General features: G+C 45.0%; 1 protein-coding gene across 3 annotated transcripts in view; it reads left to right on the forward strand.

Moving 5' to 3' along the window:
* VGLL4 (vestigial like family member 4) overlaps positions 1–18,310 on the forward strand; it is a 165,357-nt gene that overhangs the window by 126,317 nt on the left and 20,730 nt on the right. The window contains exon 1 of one of the 3 annotated variants that reach the window (XM_045024837.1): positions 1,602–1,656. The exons of the other annotated variants lie outside the window; for them this stretch is intronic. Within the exon in view, the coding sequence (XP_044880772.1) occupies positions 1,643–1,656 (14 nt within the window). The 5' untranslated portion in view covers positions 1,602–1,642. Of the gene's footprint in view, positions 1–1,601; positions 1,657–18,310 lie in introns of those variants that run through there. 3 annotated transcript variants of the gene reach the window in all.

Consider the following 18,310-nt stretch of genomic DNA (forward strand, 5'->3'; position numbering starts at 1 on the left):
AGCCAGAGACTCGATCCTTTCAAACCTTGTCTGTGTACCACAAACCTTTACTCCCTGATAGTATAGGCAATGATTAGTCAGTTTGAGTCTGTTCACTTGTAAGCAGAATGGGTTTGTTACCCAACTCCATAGGTTGCTTTTTATTTGGTGGTACTTTCCTCCCCTGGAGTGCCTCCCATGGGAAGAGCACAAAACATTGTCCAGACATTAGTGCTTTGTCCCACAACCGCCTGGTGAAGTAGGGAAGTAGTATTCTCTTGGTACAGATGAGCAAACACAAATACAAAAAATAATTGACTTGCTTATGGTCCCAGGGAAGTCTGTGGTAAGGTTGGGAATAGAACTCAAGGTCTTCTGGCTCCTAGCATTGGAGAAGTTATCCCATATCTACATTGTGATGAATTTTAGAGCCACCAATATATACCAGAGCCTGATAGCTAACCAAGAGGCAAGGAAAGAACCAGTACACATTCAAAAACATACTCTAGATGTATATTATAAGCATATGAAAACACAAAGGTTTTGCATATTTGTTTCTCTTATTTTCATTTAACCGTTTTCCCAGATGTTTCCTGCTGTTTGACAGATGTACCATTTACTAGAAGGTTGCACTCTTGAGAATTAGAATGTTATGGACACGGTTGCTATAGACAGTGACTCTTTAAGGGTAGGATTTGGAATAAAAACTTACATTAACTTCTTGTTGAATAAGTAAATTTTTCTCCCCAGACTAAAAATGCTGGACTGGACAATCTCCTTTCATTTTCCTCTCATACTGTAATCTGCTACAAAAACATGCTAACTGGCTTTAACTCATTCCTTCCAAATTACTAAGTGCTGACTTCCAACAAATAGTATTATTTCTTAGTGCTGAAAGGTGAAAGAAAAGTGTTGCTTTGGCTGTTGCTAAGAGTCCATGATCCATCTTTACAATTCTGATAACCACTTTCAAGCATTTCCAGCAATGAATGTCCCCCCGCCCTCTTTAGTACCTAATCTGAAACTGGATACTCAGAAATTGAGAGAAAATCAACATGCACAGAGGGCAATTTAATCTATTACTTCTAGCACTACTAGTCTTATTTTTGACTTTTCCAAAGAACATTAACTTTGGGAGGAAAGCTGAGATTTTTTTGCATATCTTATCTGGCCACCCTTTAGAAACCCGAGAGCCAGTTTCCTGAATAATAATGCCTCGAAGTCTGCTGTTTTGTTTCTTCAGAAGCCAGGAGGATTCCTGCAGTGAACTTCACTAACGAACTTCCTACCCTTTGTATTCCTTTTTAAAAAAAAAAATATAAATAAGTTTAAACAAACCTAATTCCTCCTAATAACAAAAACATACCTGTCTTTTGTCTATGAAGCACATTTGTGTTGATGCATTTAATAATTATGGAAGAACTTAATTGTAAATGAATCCTCCAGTAATGTGTTAAACTTTCCCAAGAACTGTGTAGGGAATGTTTTATTTTTAACATGTGGGCAGACCTATGTACCTTGCACCACAGCTTTCCTGGGAGGACTCTTATTCTGACAAGGCTTCTGCCTGCCCAGCTTTTTTGTGCAGGAGACTGCTGCCAAGTTTGTGAGGCCCAAGGCTTTCTTGTGGGAGGACGCTGGGCTGTCTTCATGCTCTTTGGCAATGATTAAAGTGAGGTTAGTACCAAAAAACCCTTTCATTTTATTCCCTGATCCTTGCTTTTTCAAACCAGATGGCAACCCCATATTTTCAGCTGTACTTAATTTAAGCCGTGAGGCAGCAAGTGCTCTGCAGAGGTAGAGAGTCGATTAGTTGCTCAGGAGGGCCAGAAGTGACTTCCTTCCCAACTGCACATCAGACCCATATTGCTAACACTGTAGTTTGCTTTACAGAGAGGCCAGGGCAGTAACTCCAGCATTCAGTTGTCGATTACCAGTCCAGCTGGTGTTATAAGGGTTAATGTATACAGAGGCCATTGTTTCGTTAATTAATTGGAAGTAACAGTTTCAGGTTAAGCCTGACATGTTAGTGCCATTCACGATTATCATGTGACAGTCTGCAGACAGTAGTCTTAAAGAGGTTGCTGATTTAGGAGTACACTGTGCTTTTGAGCCATTATTTTGCCAACATTTCCTCCAAAGGGAGTGGGTATGTTTTTAGTTTAGTATTTATCCTTAAAGAAAATTACAAAAGAAATAAAAGGACTTTGCAACAATTGAAATCTAAAGGTTCTGACCTCAATTATTTGATCACTTTTCTCAGTGGAAATTTTGTTTGAATCTTGTTCTTTCTAGTTGCCTCAGTGCAGAATAGTTTAGAGAGATACCTGCTCCCATAATACTTGATAGAAATTGAACCGTCCTGTATATTTCCTACTGTGCTGTAAGTGAATTCTGCAACTTAGAGTCCTCTCATTCCCTCATGTAAATTATAGTTTCTAAATGTAGCAGACACTATTATATGCATAGGAAACTTGCATTCCTGCATACCAAATTTGCTTATTATTCAGGAATAATGTTCAGGAATTGGATTATGCTTGCCCATTTCATCAGCTATTGAGTAACTGTGTTTGCTTGCATTGGTTTGGGAGTTGAGTGCAGAATACCTGTGATAAATAATGGGATATGTGTGATTAACTCTGTGTATCTTGATAAAAACTTTTCCTAAACTGTCTGGGGAAAGTCTGAGAAATGAGAAAACAGAACACACATTAATGATTGCTTCAGGTATTCTTTAATGTGGTACAGATGTACGGTTACTGTTAGTAATGGACGAGTCAAATATTAAAGTGAAGTTAAAGTTAATTCATGGGTTCCTGCCACAATCCTGCCTTTGGAGTCAGTCTATAGAAACTGTGTCCACAGCCTGAACGTGTAAGCTGTATGTGCACAACTTATTGCTTGTTTGTTTTATTATTAGTAGTGATAAGGCATGAAACTTCCTGAATCATATTGTCACAGGCTGCCAGTCAAAAACATTTTCAGCACTCATATGGATTATCATATTTTACTCAAAACTAAAATCCAAGCAATGAAAAGAAATTGATCACTTAATAAACACTTTTTTTGTTTTTGCTGGAGTTCTGCTATTCTGACCAAGTATCAGAGGTGTAGCCGTGTTAGTCTGGATCTGAAAAAGCAGCAAAAAGTCCTGTGGCACCTTATAGACTAACAGACCTATTGGAGCATGAGCTTTCGTGGGTGAATACATCCGATGAAGTGGGTATTCACCCACGAAAGCTCATGCTCCAATACGTCTGTGAGTCTATAAGGTGCCACAGGACTCTTTGCTGGTTATTCTGACCAAGAAGTTTATGAAACTCAGAGGTTTCTCTATTAAGACATTTGTTGTAGGGTTGAGACATCCTTTGCTACTACACCATGTGAGCACTAAACACAGAATACTCTGCCAGTGTGGCTACTGCAGGTATGAGTATGGTGACCAATTTGCTTTTTCTTTTTCAATGTTTACTTACATCGTTGCTGTGGAGAGTCTTACAAAATCCAGACAAAGCCTTTTTGTGTTACTGAATGTTTCCATAGTCCTTCAGTAATTCAGTTTTCATTGGAAGTCACATATAACAATTAGCCTAGTATATGAGGTAAAAAAGAATCTTTTACTCTCATGTTTGGTTCTATATCAGTGTGATACATACAGTCCTTCAGTTTCTAGTTTTGGAATAAATGTGTGATCTTAATATTGAACAGATTTTATCACATTTTAGGAAAAGCTTATTCTTTATTTTATGAGATGGCCAGAGAGAGCTCATAGGCTACAGAACCAGTTGCTTTTAAAAATACATTTTAGTATATATATAGCCTGTTCTTTTAGGGCTATCTTTTAAATCTCTGTCCATAAGGCATACATACTTTCTGAGCTCTCTCTTGTTCACACCAACTACTGCGACTCGCACATCTGGTGAATAGAGATTGTACCTGCTAAGAACTGGATAGTTCAGAGCTATTTTTCTGTGTTGTAAGAACTGTCAGTTTTAGGTGGAGATAAGAATCGCTATAATCTACCGCCAATAAATTTTGCACAGTTTTACCAGATTTAGTACTTCAAAGGCAGTTAGTGGCCATGGTTTTCATACACCTGCTTTCCTATTCATGATCAAGTTCTTGTTTAATAAATTTGCCAAGTCCTGTTTGTTGTTACCTTTTGACTATCCATAATATATGTTTCCACAAAGATTGGGACAAAAAGGGGCTTAGTCCTGCAGTGTTTTACCTGCTTAAGAACTGAATAAGCTCCCATAGACTGGAAAAGGCATTCTGTCTGCTAAGGGAGTGGGCCCATAAACCGAGTAGTGCAAGCTCACTATCTCGGTGCATGACATTTTTATAAGTGGTTGTGTGAGGGTTAACAATGGCCATGTTAGAGAAATTTTAGATCAAACTAGCGTAATTAAGGCTGTGTCTACACTAGCGAGCTTACAGCAGCGCAGCTGTACCGATGCAAGCGCACTTGTGTAGCTGCTTTATGCCGAGGGGAGAGAGCTCTCCCATCAACACAATTAAACCTCCTCCACGAGTGGAGGTAGCTGTGTCAGCAGGAGAGTCTCCCCCACCGAAATAGCTCTGTCCACACCTGTGCTTCTGTCAGTCAGACTTTTATATTGGTATGGGGTTGGTTTTTTTCACACCCCTGAGTGACATAAATTTTACTGACAAAGGTGCTAGTATAGACATAGCCTAGGAAAATATTAATGAGAGAAATAATCACTGTTTTTGGTGTCCATTAACAGCATTGTACAGAATTCCACTCTCCGTCTTCATCAACAGCAGCTTACCACACCAGAGTTCCCAGCACCTCTAGAACAGATTAACATACCTCCTGTCTTGGCAATGTGGAACTCAAACTCATGCAGCTAATTTTACTGCAATCAGACACAGCACTGCTGTGTGTATTTTATATGTAAACTTGCTTCCTTGGATTAGCCAACAGTTTTCTCTGTGTGATCATAAGTTGTTTTACAGTAATTTCCAGTGATTTGGGGTAAAACGTCTGTTGCATAAGCCAAGAGTAAGACTTCAAAAGGATTTTAACATGGCTGAATTATGAAAGACTGCCCATAATCCAGCACATGACTGGTAGAATGCAAGAGGAAATACCTGCCGAAGGTATTTGTGAGGCATTGCATTTGTGTACAGATGCATCATTTTACAGCTGTTCCTGGGGAACTCTCCAGTACCCCTCAGAGCTTCTAACTGCTGTTCTGCCTCTCGTTACTCTTCCTGCGTGCCACTAGAACATTCGGATTTTCTTCCCTTGTAGAGTTAGACACACACCTGTCAGGGATGGTCTAGATCAGGGGTCTCAAACTCAAATGACCCCGAGGGCCGCATGAGGACTAGTGCATTGGCCCGAGGGCCGCATCACTGACACGCCCCCTTGCTGCCCCTGGCCCCACCCCCAATCCACCCCTTCCATGAGGCCCCGCCCCTGCCCTGTCTCTTCTCCACCTCCTCCCCTAAGCGCGCGCAGTTTTAATAAATATATACACTCAGTAATGCACCTCACTCAAAGGACAAAACACGCACTTAGATTTACTGCCTAAGGCTCTGGGAGGGAGTTTGGGTGGGGGAGGGGGTCTGGATGCAGGCTCTGTGCTCGATGCAGGCTCCAGGCTGCGGCAGGGGGTGGGGGTGCAGGCTTTGGGACGGAGTTTGGGGATAGGAGGGAGTGCAGGGGTGAGGGCTGTGGGGCTGAGGGTGAGGGGTACATGATGCAGGAGGGGGCTCAGGGCTAGGGAAGAGGGTTGGGCTGTGGGGTGAGGGCTGTGGATGAGGGGTTCATGATGCGAGGGGGCTCAGGGCTGGGGCAGAGGATTAGGGTGTGGGGGGATGAGGGGTTCATGATGTGGGGGCGCTCAGGGCTGGGGCAGAGGATTAGGGTGTGGGGGGATGAGGGCTCTGGCTGGGGCTGAGGATTAGGGTGCAGGGGGATGAGGGGTTCATGATGTGGGGGTGCTCAGGGCTGGGGCTGAGGATTAGGGTGCGGGGGGAATGAGGGCTCTGGCTGGGGATGAGGGTTTGGGGTTGGAGAGGCTCAGGGTAAGGGCAGCCTGTCTTGCCAGTACTGGCGGAGGGCAGGCACTAGGACCCTGCGGCAGCAGACAGCAAATCTGCTGGGAGCCCTCCGGGCAGCAGGCAGGGGAGAGGCTTGCTGCGTTCTGTCAGGCAGGGACGCAACACAACGCGGCGGAGGGGGGGGAACACGCGGAGGGGGGGGTGGCAGGCGGGGGCTGGGACCTGCTCCAGGCAGGGTCGCGGCGGCGGGGGGAGACCTGCGGTGGCCGGGGCCGATCCAGGCAGGACCGGGGGGGGGGAGGGGTGGGAAGAGACCCAGCTCCAACTATTGCTGGAGCAGGGCGCCCAGCCCTGAATATTGCTGGGGCCCGGGCCCCACACAAGTATATAACCTGCCGCCCATGCCCCCCGGCCCGGCCCAGCCCCGGCGGGTCCCGCTTCCCTTCCCCCCCCCCCAGCCCGGCCCCGGCGGGTCCCGCTTCCCTCCCCCACCCCCCGGCCCGGCAGGTCTCGCTTCCCTTCCCGCCCCCCCCCACGGCCCGGCCCCGGCGGGTCCCGCTTCCCTTCCCCCGGCCCGGCCCCGGCGGGTCCCGCTCCCCCCCCCCCCCCCCGGGCCCGGCGGGTCTCGCTTCCCTTCCCCCCCCCCCACGGCCCGGCAGGTCTCGCTTCCCTTCCCCCCCCCCCCAGCCTGGCCCCGGCAGGTCCCGCTTCCCTTCCCCCGGCCCGGCCCCGGCAGGTCCCGCTTCCCTTCCCCCGGCCCGGCCCCGGCGGGTCCCGCTTCCCTCCCCGGGCCCGGGCCCGGCGGGTCCCGCTTTCCCCCCCCCTTACCCGAGCGCGTCTCCGGCGAGGCCTGAGCTCCGTCCCGCTTAGAGCCGCGTGGTGAGGGGGCGGGGCTGTGAGCTCCACGCCGAGCGGAGGCAGTTGCCCCGCCCCCTCCCCACGCCGCTCTGAGCGGGGCGGGGCTCAGGCCCCGTTGGAGCTCCCAGCCCCGCCCCCTCACCACGCGTCTCTGAGCGGGGCGGGGCTCAGGGGCCCCGCTGGAGACGCTGAGGCTCCAGGAGAGGGGCGGAGGCGGGAGCCTCCACTCTTCTCTTGGGGGCCCCTGCGGAGCTCCCCTGGGGAGCTCCGCGGGCCGCAGGGAAGAGCTCCGCGGGCCGCACACCCCTGGTCTAGATAATACTTAGTCCTGCCATGAGTGCAGGGGACTGGAGTAGATGAACTCTTGAGGTTCCTTCCAGCCCTACGATTCATGTGATAACTAGACATTTCAGGCAAAACTTCATCCCCATCCTTCTTTAGAATACTTTGCCCTTCTATAGGTCATTCTTGCCAAGCCATCCAAAGCACGTTATAAACATTAATGAATTAAACCTCACTACATACCTAGGAGGCTGGTATAATTTTATACATGGAGAAATTGAGGCACAGAGCGAGTAAGTGACTTGTCCATTGAGAGGACATTCAGTTGAGCACCCTCATACATGTACTAGTCTGGCATGTGCTCAGGAAGCCATCACTTGAGCACAACCATCCTGGCAACTAGTGCACTGCCTCTAAGCTTGTGTTGTCTCAGGCAGGGCACTAATTGTTGAGTGCCTCCAACAGCATCTGTTCAGAAGTCTATGGCAGCTGGATATTATGGTGATTGTCGTATTGTTTGCCTCTGAGCCCAAAATGGAACCAAGTTCTCTTGGCTCTCGGTCCGCTCCAGTAACTTTATGTCTATGCTTACTGCCTCCAGTACTTATATTGATTTTTGAACAGAAGAATTCTGTTTGAATATATGTAATTTTAACTACCTTTTAAAAATAGCTCTTCTGTAGTATTCAAACATGAATGCAGCTGATGTGTCTCTTGTAAAGACAGAGTATATAGCTTCCTTTCTCTTCAGATGTTTGTTTTATTTACCTCTGATGCTTTTGAAATGTTCTGCCCTCTGTTTTTTGGACTTTCCACCTTGCAGAAAATCTTGCTTTGTGCATTTTTCTAGTTTACTGCACACACTCGGGACAAACTGCAGGTCCTGCCATCCTTCGAACAATAGCTTAAAGCAGTGGAGAGGACGCAGAACCAGACCAAATTTTAGCTTTTTTCCAGAAATGGGCCCTCAATTACAGACCATTTCATAGCAAATTAGGATAAGGAAACCACTTGTGTAATGTCTCAGGATAGATGACCAGGAAGTGTTTCTCTTCATTGTGGTTGGCCAGAGATTGGCACACATTCTTCAAGGCTTAATATTAATTCTCCTGGCTCAGAGAGATGAAAGTCATGGCCAACTGTTGACTTCCATCTGGATGCAGTCTAAGTAACAGGCTTATGGGTATGGGTACTCTCCTGGAGAGGTGCTACATTTCAGGAAGCCATCTGCAACTGTCACAATGACCTACTGTATTCAGACACTTTTCCTCACTGATGTGATGATATTGAAATGCCATGCGATGGTACCATTCATGGTTAAGGAAGTGATCAAGATTCAGACCGGAGCTGCTTTTTGGTCCCCTTTTTATAGTGGAAAGCGAGCAGTACACCCCTACAACATCAAATTCTATCCAAGGCCTAAAACTAAATCCTCTTGCAAACTCTTCCGTTACCTTTTGAATGAGTAGACTGGGAGCTTCCTTTCCAGATAGACTCTTTGTCAAGATAGACTTTTTAATTGCAGTTACTTCAGCAAACCTGGTCGCACTCATCATTTCTGAAGCTCCTTCCAAATAAATTAATTTTGGCGTAATACTGTAATGTTATGGTGTGTGGATATGTGTATGTCCTAGAGAATCTCTAACCATGCTGCACAAGAATCAACAGAAAGCAAAATACCGTATTGTCCCGAGTATAGGCCGCACTTTTTCCCCCTAATTTAAGTCTTTAAATTAGGGGTGCGGCCTATAATCAGGAACTTGAAAAAAAAAACAATAAAAATACTTCAAATCCCAGCCGCGGCCGGGAATCAGAGCGCTCTGGGCTGCCCGCCACGGCGGGGAGCCCAGAGCGCTTTAAATCCCAGCCGCGGCGGGGAATCAGAGGGCTCTGGGCTCCCCGCCGCGGCGGGGAGCCCAGAGCGCTTTAAATCCCAGCCGCGGCCGGGAATCAGAGCGCTCTGGGCTGCCCGCCGCGGCGGGGAGCCCAGAGCCCTTTAAATCCCAGCCGCGGCGGGGAATCAGAGGGCTCTGGGCTGCCCGCCGCGGCGGGGAGCCCAGAGCCCTTTAAATCCCAGCCGCGGCCGGGACTCAGAGGGCTCTGGGCTGCCCCAGCTGTGTCCCCGCCTCGCCCGGCCCCGCGTACCCGCCTCCGCTGGCCCTGGCCTCACGCCGCCCGGCTCCAGCCCCGGCCACGTCCCCGCCGCCCGGCTCTGGCCCCAGGCCCGCGTACCTGCCTCCGCCGGCCATGTCCCCGCCTCCTCTGCCGCCCGGCTCCAGCCCTGTGTACCCGCCTCCGCCGGCCCCAGCCTCAGGGCCGCCCAGAGGGGGGGGCAAAGGGGGCAATTTGCCCCCAGGCCCAGCAGGGGCCCCCACGAGAGTTTTTTGGGGCTCCTGGAGCGGTGTCCTTCACTCGCTCCGGGGGGCCCAGAAAACTCTTGCGGGGCCGGGCGCAGGAGCTTCTTCTGCTCCTGGTCTTCGCCTGCGGGGGGGGGGGTGCCTCCGCGCCCGGGCGCACGGACCCCCCACTGACGAGTTACTGCCCAAGCGGGACCCGCTGCCGAAGTACAGCCCGGTCTTCGGCGGTAATTCAGCGGCAGGGGGCCCTTCCGTTCCAGGACCCGCCGCCGAAGTGCCCCGAAGACCCGCGGCGGGGCCTCTTGCCGCCGAATTACCGCCGAAGACCGGGCTGCACTTCAGCGGCAGGTCCCGCTTCGGTGGTAATTCGGCGGCGGGGGCGCCCCGCGGCGGGTCTTCGGGGCACTTCGGCGGCAGGTCCCAGAATGGAAGGGCCCCCCCCCGCCGAAGACCCCGGGCCCCCGGAATTCTCTGGCCGGCCCTGCCTGGCCTCGCGTCGCCTGGCGCTGGCCGCGCGTCCCCTGCCGCCGGCCGCGCGTCGCCCGGCGCCGCATTGCCTGTCCCCGTCCCCGCGTCCCCCGGCCCTGGCCCCGCATCCCTTCCCGGCCGCCCTACTCTGGCTGGCCAGCTACCTGGCTCTGGCCGTCCGGCTCCCGCCACATCCTCCAGCTCCGGGCTCCGGCCGCGTGACTCCTGCCCCGGCCCAGCATCCCGGGGCTCCTGGCTCCAGCCGCGGCCAGACTGTAGTGCCGCCAGCCACATCCAGGCAGCACAGTAAGGGGGCAGGGAGGGGGTGTTGGAGAGAGGGCAGGGGAGTTCGGGGTGCGGGGTGGATAAGGGTTGGGGGGGTCAGAGGGCAGGGAACAGGGGGATTGAATAGGGGCAAGGGTCCTGGTGGGGCAGTTAGAAAGGATCAGGGGATGGATGGGGGGGTGGGAGGCAGTCAGGGGCAAGGGTTCCAGGGTCTGTCAGGGGACAGAGAGAAGGGGTGGTTGGATGGGGCAGGGGTCCCTGGGGTGGGGGGAGGTGTCAAGGAACGTGGGGGGTTGGATGGGGCATGAGTTCGGGGGGGGGGCCATGATTCCTAACCCTCAGAACATTTGCTAATGTTGTTGATTGTTGTGCAGGGGAGAGGGTGAGAACTGTTCCCATCAGTCTCCTTGTTGTCCATTCCTTTTCCCTTCTTTATTTACAGTATAACTACAAAATAGTTTTCAATGTTTCTGAGTATATAACATATGCCGTCAAAAGCAGGACTACCAAAAGTGTTAAAAGTGTTAAAAATACTGGTACATGTCTTCCTATTCATTAAATAAAATACTGTTTTTCTGTTCTACTAATGTGTATATTTTCTTTAAGTTAAAAAAAGTTAAAAATTTTTTTTTTTAAAATAGCACCAAACTTTAAGGGTGCAGCTTATAATCAGGAGCGGCCTATACTCGGAACAATACAGTAATTTAATCAACTAGTGAGACATTGTGCTTTACTTATTGTACATGGGAATGTTAGTACATGTAGCAAAGCATTCATTTAAAACCTTTGTCAGTCTACCAGCACTTACTGAAGAGGATCAGGCCCAAAAGAAACAATATTTCTTATGGAGAAACTGGAGTTCGGATCCAGAATTGTCTCTATTGATTTATTGTATCTTAGATTTGTATTTCAGCTTCTGTGCATTCTGCATTTCTTACATAGTTTCTTTATGAATAGTAACTCACCATGAATAGGTAGCTCCTCATTCCTCCTGAAAGTGTTTTCTTATGGCACAGATTGCCACCATTTGACAATCTCTTTACTGTTTTTTACAACTCATGGTAATCTCTCCTATTTTTGCTGTGAAATTATTCCCAAGGGAGAGGAGGTTTACATCTAAGTATCCAATCAGACATCATAATTCCAAACAGCTAATGAGCTGTTTGTTTCAATGAATAGATAAAAATAAACTGAAATAGCCACTGCATTAGAGCGTGTCTAAGTAATATGAAAATACATGACAGAAAACACATGCACGTCTCAGTATTTTCACACTCCATGTTTACATAGAGATGCACTGTTCACTAAAATGACATCCAGTGGCAACAACACAGGAGAACTGTGTAAAGTACAAGTAATAGAGGGTAGAAATCATAAAATTCTGATTCAGTAAAAAGGACACATCCATCTTCCACAAACTTCCATTAATCCTTACCTCTAGCCTCATCTTTTTTGTATTCCATATTTTGTTTTTGGCTCAGTTCACTAATGTAATGGTCAAATCTCCAAAGTGAATTTGACATTCAAGATAGGAAAAATCTGATTGGCAGTCTAAGATAATCAAAGTTCTAGTCTGGAAAAGTAACTTTTAATTATTGACTGCTGGACAAGCTTCTGGCAAGCCCCTAAAAATCCTAGGTGCCTTTTACTGAGTGGTGTTTCCTGCCTGATGCTACAAATGAAAATGACCCACCTGCCTCTTTCCTTATAAACGGTTTTGAATTGGAGAAGAAATGGAAAATTTGCTGGCTACAATTAAACTCCATCTTAGTATCCATTTGAACCACAAACTGCACTTCTGGAAGAGTACACCAGTATAAACTCACTCTCCGAAAATGTGGTAAGAGGCACAACTGCCACAGTGGTACTACAAGAAAACGGTTGTGGAAGATCCGTAGTTAATTAGTTTTGGGTTGGATGCATTGGGCAGTACAGAACAGGATTTTCAGATTTTCCCCAAGGGAAGAATATACATCAAAAATTACATTGTTCACTAACAAAATAAAATGAGACAATCTATACCCTTCTCTGAAAATCCTAATCTGATCAGATTCTGTGGGGTAGTGATCCTTTCAAAAAAACACAAATTCCTAGACTGCTGTAAATTGCCTGCTTTTTAGGGTTGACTACTAAGCTGTGAAATGAAATGACAGGGAAGAATAAAGATATTTAGAATTAAGGGGGAAAAAATCTTTGCAGCATGATAGGGAAAACAGGAATGTGTATGGGCACTAGCCATTCAAAGTAGACCTGGCTGTATTTTTATATTCAGGCACAAAGAATGTTTGCTTAGATTAGCTGATTGTAGTGGTACTTCTGATAATTACGTTGGCATTTAAAGTGCAATGTATCTAATTTTTCTTTTAATTAAAGGCTCTTAATTAGCGAGGGTAATGTTACACTTTCCCCCCCCAGTTTTACTCATTAGTGAAATGGCACCGAGGTGCTCCTTTCCTCACCTGGCTGTTTTAGGTGAAGTATGTAAATAGGTATATTTTGCAGAGGGTGGGGGAATACAAGCTGCATTAATAACACTGTGGAAAGATATTTTCTACCAGTTGATCAGAATTCCTTAAATAATGTATAACAGAAGCAGTTGGGTTCTTTCAACCCTCAAAAGATTGTGTGTGCAGCAGTAACCATTGAAATGTCAACATTTGTGCAGCATTACAGAGTTACAATAGTTTCTCTTTTCTAACAGTGGTAATGTCATGTGACTGTTGTAACTGGTAGTAAATGCTGGCTCTTTAATGGAACCCCCTGTATGTTAGCAATTTGACTATCAAAGAAAGATGTTGAAACTTCCTGTCAAAACATTAATATAATGTTTGAGTCTTGTGTCAAGGTATAGACATTGGTTTACTTTTAGCCATAGAATGCATAGTGCGTGTATAAGGAAGAACATCTTGGAAAGTAAATTAAAAAGCTGTGTAAGTGGAAACTTGTTCTTTCTTTATGTGCCATATACTTTTATAGTATAACCATTTCAAGTAAAAACTTTTTCTGCCAAAGGGATTCTGGGATATTTGTGATTTCTCCAGTTGGAGATATAGTAACATTTTGGCATCCATGCCTTAAGGAACTGCATGCTGGAAGTCAGTGTAAGCAAAGCTGTCCCCTTCACTGGGCCTCTCTTTTCCCTTTTCCTTAAACAGTTGGCAGAGTTAGTCTTTTCCTCTAGGATGGGTGTGAATTACCACAGTTCTGTGCCAGTACACAGAGCAGCAGCGTTTAAAGGTTATACAACTCAAAAATCGTTGAGAACAATGTGGGGTAACTACCTTTGAACTGCTTAACGCACAGGACTGAAACATTGCTTTAAATTAGCAAACATTATTTAGAACCAAATTGAAGCAGACTTTCATCTAACAGTCAGGATGTGTGTGGTTTTGGTATGACATCCATCTAAGCACATGATGCTTGGTAAGCACTGGAGCCTTGGTTATGATTCACTGGGGAGAAACATGGAAAACAATGTCTGTTTTTAAGCACTGGGAAAAAGGAGTGAAGATTTGAGCAATGTATAATTTTAGTAAAATTATACCAGAAAGCAGCTAGAAGGTTTCAGGGTGAGGGTGCTCTTTTAACGATGAAACAACCCATTCTGTCACTGAAATTTACACACAGCAGGGGAAGATTCTCAGCTTGGGTAAATCAGAGTTGCTCCATTGTAGTCAGTGATGCTCCACTGATACCAGCTGAGGCTTTGCCCCATAATGATTTTGGAAGGGCTGGAGAGGCTTGGAGACTCTGAGGGATTTTGTCCTTGGTCAATTAAATAGTGTCATTCATAGACTATGTATTACAAATCTTTAGCTTTCAAAGGTAGCCAGCAATTACCTCTAATATTTTTCTGGCTTAATGTTTGACCTCTGAAGATGCATCTCCTTTCTAGTTTAAGAAGTCTAGATATACAGAACTACTTCATTTTGGTGAAATACAATTATCTTCAGACATTGAAGCAATTCTGATGGCCCCTTTGGCCAGATCATAAAATATCTAAACAAGAATAGAGCAGTTTTCCAAAACATAATTTAAATGGGAGTAAAAAAAATCAATAAAAAAAAATCAAAAGAAATACAATATTCATTGAATACTGTTTTCATGCAAGTTACTAGAATAATTTTCATACTATTAGTGTAAACATTGCTTGTAAGCAACAACAAAACAGCTATTTCCTGTATAAGATGCTTCTGCCTGTGCTACTAAACTTTACAAATAAAGCGAAATTTAAGTTTCCAAATTTTGAAACAACTTTGAGTTACCAGTAATGAGAATAACAAGCCTGTTTTCTTTCTAGTCTCATAACTGGAAGTGTTTTAAGTTGCACAAATATATTGTCAATGCAATTTTTTCAAAATATGTATATTTAAAATTAGATAATAGTAATGTGAAGGAGTTTGATGCCTTCCCTGTACTAATATCAATTAAGCTAATCTTGTATTCAGATCAAGTATATGAACAGTCATCATACAAGTGGAATCTAAGAGATCTATATGGTTAGATAGGTTTTTTTGTTTGTTTGTTTGTTTTTGGCCATAGGTTTAATTTAAAGTTGCTAAAACTTAGTGATAATCAAGATCTGAAGAAATCTTTGTGTGAAGAATGGGAATTGTGCAGTGACTAAACCTAAAAAGAAAAAGTAATTCCAAAGATTGTTAAACAAGAGAGTTGTGAGTGCAAACACTAGTGACAGTTTTGGGGGTACGGATCTCTATAGAGGAGATAGAAGGAGCACTGAATAAAATGAAGAATGGTAAGGCAGCTGCCAAAGACAAGATACTGTTAATAAGATCAAGCAGTTGGAGATACTGAAATAAAGCAGTTTCACAGATTACTGTGTGTTTGCTGAGATCAAGCTAGGATACCAGTTGACTGGAGAATGGGATTGATTGTGCTTCTTTAGAAGGGAAAGGGTGGTGCAAATAATCCAAATGCCTATCAGGGCATCACCATGATAAGTCAGCCTCTGAAAATCCTTGAGAGAGTTTTGAAGGCCAAGGTTGAGGTTCAAGCAGGAGGAGAATATAGGAGAGGAACAATATGGCTTTAGGAAGTGAAGGAGTACTACTAATTGCCATAAGACAGAAGTTTGATAGAATGATAAATGGAGGGCATAACTTCTATGTAACATTAATTGATCTTGCAAAAGCAGGTTCCATGGGATTATTGAGATGGATGGGAGGGGACTACAAGTAGAGATGATTGAGGAACTGTATCAAGGTTTGAGAGCTAAGGTGGTAGGTACCAATACATGGAATTTCGGAGGGTTCTGAGGTGACAGTGGCATTGTGACAAGGCAGTGTGCTCAGTCAACTTCTCTTCATCTTAGTTACGGAGTTAATTTGTAGGAGAACCGAGCCTGTGGAGATGCAAAATAAACAAATGTATGCTCACAATCTGGCCTTGATGGCTGAAAAGAGGATTTGCTAAATATGATATAAAAATGGGCATCTGTGTTTTTAAAGATCGTGGTTTAAAGGCAGAGACACACAAAAACTGAAGTTATGCAAGTAGAGAAGGTGGTAGAAGACCTGTTGATTGAAGTTTCAGGAAAGAAGCTGAATCAGAAGAATGAATTTGTTTGCTTGCAAAGTATTCTTAGTGCCATCAGAGAGCGATCTGGAGAACTGAAATTGAACATGGGTGGCAATGAAAAAGGTGGCAAAAGGACTGTTGGACTGGCAATTAAGTAACAAACTGAAAAGAAAAGTGTATGCTGTGTGTGTTTGTCCCTGCTTACGCTATGGTTTGGAAACAGTTGGTCTTAAGGAGATGGAAGAAAAGAAGATTCAGGTAGTAGAAAATAATATATCAAGTAGAATGGCAGACAAGCAGAGAGTAAATAGTGCACATAAAAGGAATTGGGCGGTGGGAGAGATGAAATTGGGACTCTCAGTGATAGGCTGGTGAGCACACATTTGAGGTGAGCTGGATGTGTGATAAGGATGGGAGAAGAATGACCAACAAAGTGGGTGGAAGAAGACAGCAAGAACGGACATGGAGGACCAAGGATATGCTGGAAAGACTTAGACTGGAACTCCAAGAACTCCTATGAACCCATATCATGGACTAGAAGGAGTGGCGAAGAATCATGGGCACCTCTGATCCTGTGGAAAAAGGAGTTGAGAAGAGAAGTGAAGTGAAGAATTTAGTATTAATCTTAATCCTGGGTGTACTGAAATGGAAGTATACTGTAGCCTGTGTACTAGTCTGGGTGGTACTGTAAAGATCTGTGCTCGGCTCGAACAAAAATGGTGAATTTCCTCTGTAAAACTAGAAGTACCAAACATTTCTTGTTGTTGTCAGTGCTGGATAGATTTTCATGTGAATTACTTAAGAAAAGGATTTTTAAATACAATGGGCCAAAGTATCCCCTGCCCAGAGGGGATCATCTTCACAGTGTGAGAAGGGGTTGTGGGTACACAGAGGGGCATGAGGCATGGCTTTCCTCTGTCTGGATAGCCCAATATTCTCAGGCCCAGTCTCTGTGCTGCTGTTTCTTGCTCCTCATAGTTCCCCATCCCTCATAAATCCTGCTTGACAGCAAGGCTCATTCTGGAGCCATGCTATCTACCAATTTCTCACCATTTATGGCTGTGCATTACCTCTCTGCCCAAGATGGGTAGAAGGAGTGGAGCAGTGCAGACACTTAAAGGAGCAGAATTTAACTCCCACAGGAATTTCCTATGGAAATAGTGTAGGGTTGTTATCCACATATAGCGGATGCTCCCATTCCATCCCCACCTTTCCTATTTCTCCCCCCAAACCTCATCATAGGGAGGGATGATGCCACCTTGGTTTTGCTACCTTTCCTCACTTGGAGTGGTATTTTCCACTACATACTTACCTCCAAGTCTACAGCCTATGGCCCACCACCTCTGGCTCAGTTTTTCTGTTGGAATCCTATATAAATGGATATAAAATTCTATAGAAACATACAGACAGGAAATTATATACGTTACATGTGTGTGTTTGCATTTAAGCGGTATATGAAATGAATAGAAATATGTATGCTATTTGAGTCACATGTAAATATATGGAAAAACCTCACATTTTAGCGTTTCCTATAACTGGTCAGGCTTTGCAATTTTGATCAGCAAATGCAATATTCTGGCATCAAAATCCCAAACATTGGGCAAAACTGTGACCCTACAATTCCGTTTTCCCAGCAGAAACAGCTCTTTGTGGTGAAGAGACTTTTGCCTTTGAGAATTGATGTGTCTTCATTACACAGACCAATAAAATCTGAGGGATCTAATACTGTATTCTCTTCAGCCAGTGAAAATCTGAATTTATCAGCAGGAAGAATTTGGTTTTGTACCAAGCAATGCTAATACTTTAAACTGTACTAAACCATATAGGCTTTAGTTGGGATCATACACCCAAGTGTAGCCTTTCTGGTTTGCAGCTGTGGATGGTATTGTGCTGCAGCAGGAAAAATTATCCCTCTCTTGGCATCTATCATTAGATATTTTTCTTAAATTTGAAAATAATGTAGGGCCAAATTCTGTTTACATTGATCACATAAGTAATTTCACTGGCTTAAATGTATTCTTGTGGTTCAAAGGGACTATTTTATGTGAGCAAGGCAATTAGAGTTTAGTTCATAATTTGTATATAGACTTAATCTGTTTTTAAGAGTGTAATTTAATTTAATGATTTATTGACCAGACCATTTCATTGCTGTTGTCCAGGTTTAACTCATTACGTTGACTTTTTTTTATTTTATTATTTTTAACAAAAAACCTCACTAAATGGAGACTTCCTATAAGGTTCAGTGTTTTACACTTTTCAGACGGAAGGAAAGATTGTAGCTTGTTTGTGTTGTGCACTCAGTGGTCATTTTCAGTACTGTATTTTAAGAGTAGTTTACTGTACTTTAAATATAGAAACTGCTGTGCTTCCCATCCAGTCTCTACTCGCACCAGTCATTAGCTTAGTATAATGCAATCCGAAACGTCTTTCTTTAGAATGCTGATATTGCAGACTGTGTCTTGTGTACTGACATGTTACTAGGCTGGCAAAGTCATAGAGCAAAGCACACA

Source organism: Mauremys mutica, chromosome 7, assembly GCF_020497125.1.
Source record: "Mauremys mutica isolate MM-2020 ecotype Southern chromosome 7, ASM2049712v1, whole genome shotgun sequence".
Taxonomy (NCBI): domain Eukaryota; kingdom Metazoa; phylum Chordata; order Testudines; family Geoemydidae; genus Mauremys; species Mauremys mutica.